The sequence below is a fragment of the Austrofundulus limnaeus genome, unplaced genomic scaffold (assembly GCF_001266775.1).
Source record: "Austrofundulus limnaeus strain Quisiro unplaced genomic scaffold, Austrofundulus_limnaeus-1.0 Scaffold2, whole genome shotgun sequence".
In the NCBI taxonomy this organism is placed as follows: domain Eukaryota; kingdom Metazoa; phylum Chordata; class Actinopteri; order Cyprinodontiformes; family Rivulidae; genus Austrofundulus; species Austrofundulus limnaeus.
The window spans coordinates 2,855,683-2,857,692 of record NW_013952404.1 but is presented as its reverse complement, the minus strand read 5'-3'; the positions used below and the strand labels follow the sequence as shown (position 1 = coordinate 2,857,692).

At 39.1% G+C, this 2,010-nt stretch overlaps 1 protein-coding gene across 1 annotated transcript in view; it reads right to left on the bottom strand.

The window, feature by feature from the left end:
- The window catches only part of prkd3 (protein kinase D3), a 44,470-nt gene that overhangs the window by 5,424 nt on the left and 37,036 nt on the right, over positions 1-2,010 (bottom strand). The window contains exons 12-15 of the mRNA XM_014010738.1: positions 1,883-1,935; positions 1,378-1,450; positions 1,172-1,278; positions 897-1,058 (exon numbers count right to left, since the gene is read on the bottom strand). Coding sequence (XP_013866192.1) covers positions 897-1,058; positions 1,172-1,278; positions 1,378-1,450; positions 1,883-1,935 — 395 coding nt within the window. The remainder of the gene's footprint in view (positions 1-896; positions 1,059-1,171; positions 1,279-1,377; positions 1,451-1,882; positions 1,936-2,010) is intronic.

The window sequence follows — 2,010 nt, the reverse complement described above, 5'->3', positions numbered from 1 at the left end:
AAAATCTCTACAAACTTCATATTGTCACACAATTACCCTTATTACAAACACCTGCTGACTTGACAAGCACAAGCTGGTGTGGAGAACACATTTGCACTTGGTCACAGTTCTTTCTGCAAGTCCATTGCTGCAGGCAAAGCCATCCTGCAATGATATGCTACATGGCAATGCACACCTGATTTTACATCGTAAAAACCCATGTCTAGTTTATGCTGTTTTCTGTGTTTATACCTAGTTTTAGTTTTTTTTTAAGCTAAATTCAGTTTTTTGTGATTGTTTCAGCTTCTCAATGTTTAATTTTGCAAACATGCTCTTTCTTTTTCTGTGTGCTAATTTCTTTTATTTCAGCTACTTTTTAAGTTATTTTGGCAGCATGATGGCTGTGTGGTTAGCACTGGTGCCTCACATCAAGAATGTCCTGGGTTTGGACCTGGGGTCTTTCTGTGTGGAGATTGCATGTTCTCCTTGTGCTTGCATGGGTTTTCTCCGGGTACTCCGGTTTCCCCAAAAAATATGTACAATAGGTTGCCTTCAGGCAAAAGATCTGTGATCTCAATGGGATTTCCCTGGATAAATAATGGCAAAATAACATAAAAACATTTTAAGCTRATATCAGATTTTTTTAAGGTATTCAGAAAAATCTTTCAGCATTAAGCATTCACACTGCATTTTTGCAGGAAATGCAAATTCACTTGCTAAATTTACTGCTAACAATTGCACGCACACGTACAGACGCAGACAATGACGTTATTGCTTGCACATTTCTTGTYGTGTATATTAGCATTTTTGTTTGTTTGCACTTGACTTACAGAAATCAGAAGGAAACCAGTGAGTTTAATAAGAAAGCGGGTGATAAAATAAAAGCGAAGAGACAGTCCTGTTCCAGCAGCACAAACCTGAGTGACCAGGAACTTGGTGATCCGTTCTGGTAGTTTACTCTTCTCACTGGACAGGATCATCTCCAGCATGTCACCGTGCAGCTTCTCCATGACGACAAACACCCGCTCCGGTGTCTCGAACATGCACTCCAGGTTAACGATACCCGGATGATGCAGATTCTAACGAAAGGGAGACAAAGCATTTGACATGACTCATACGGAGATGAGCRGCATGGCAAAGAAATTTACTCAGGTGCATCAGAGTACAATGGYGTCTTTGGGTTATTATTTACCTGTAATATGGCCACCTCGTTCCGTAGCTGGCTCTCCTGCTTAGTAGGAAATCTCATTTTGTCTATAACCTTTATGGCCACATCTCTGCCGCTTTTTCTGTGCTTCCCTAAAATATATATATAAAAAAATCATAATGTCATTCAATACAATTTACAATTTAAACAAAGTATATATGGAGTGTAGCTATTCAAGTAAAGGAACATACCTCCGTACACGATGCCAAACTGACCTGATCCCAGCACTTCATCAGAGAATATTTGATACACAGAGGCAATATCCTGCACAAATATAATAATTTGTTACTCAATGACTGTTTTCCTTGTGGAAACATTCAAGGGAACTTCTCATTCTGATATTAGCATCAACAACAATGAYGTCATCTACGGTTTAGCGAAAATGTTGTTTTTCCAAGATGTTTTGGAGTATTGCCTAATATTCAACTTTCACTCTGTGCAGAAGTGGAACTGAAAAGAAAACCCCACGACCTCGTCCCCCCGACTTAAAAAAAATATAAGAGAAAATCATACGCAGCTTCCTCATTCGTGCAACAGTGGATGTGTTATTTAAAGCAACAGTAAGATGCAATTTCTGTGATTTTTTTTTTCTTTTACCACAACAGATACTTTAATAGAAAATTAATGCACGGATTTTCAGGCTGCTGCTGGGAAATTGYGCAACAGCTTCTCATAAGAAATACACGCTCCACTTACCACATTCTCCTGGATCTGGCAGTTGGACACAGATATGCTGATGGACAGCTCTTCTGAAGGGGAGGGAAGAAAAAAAACGTAACGTTTCCACATTCACTGACACATTAAGCAGCAAGAGGATTTTTAAA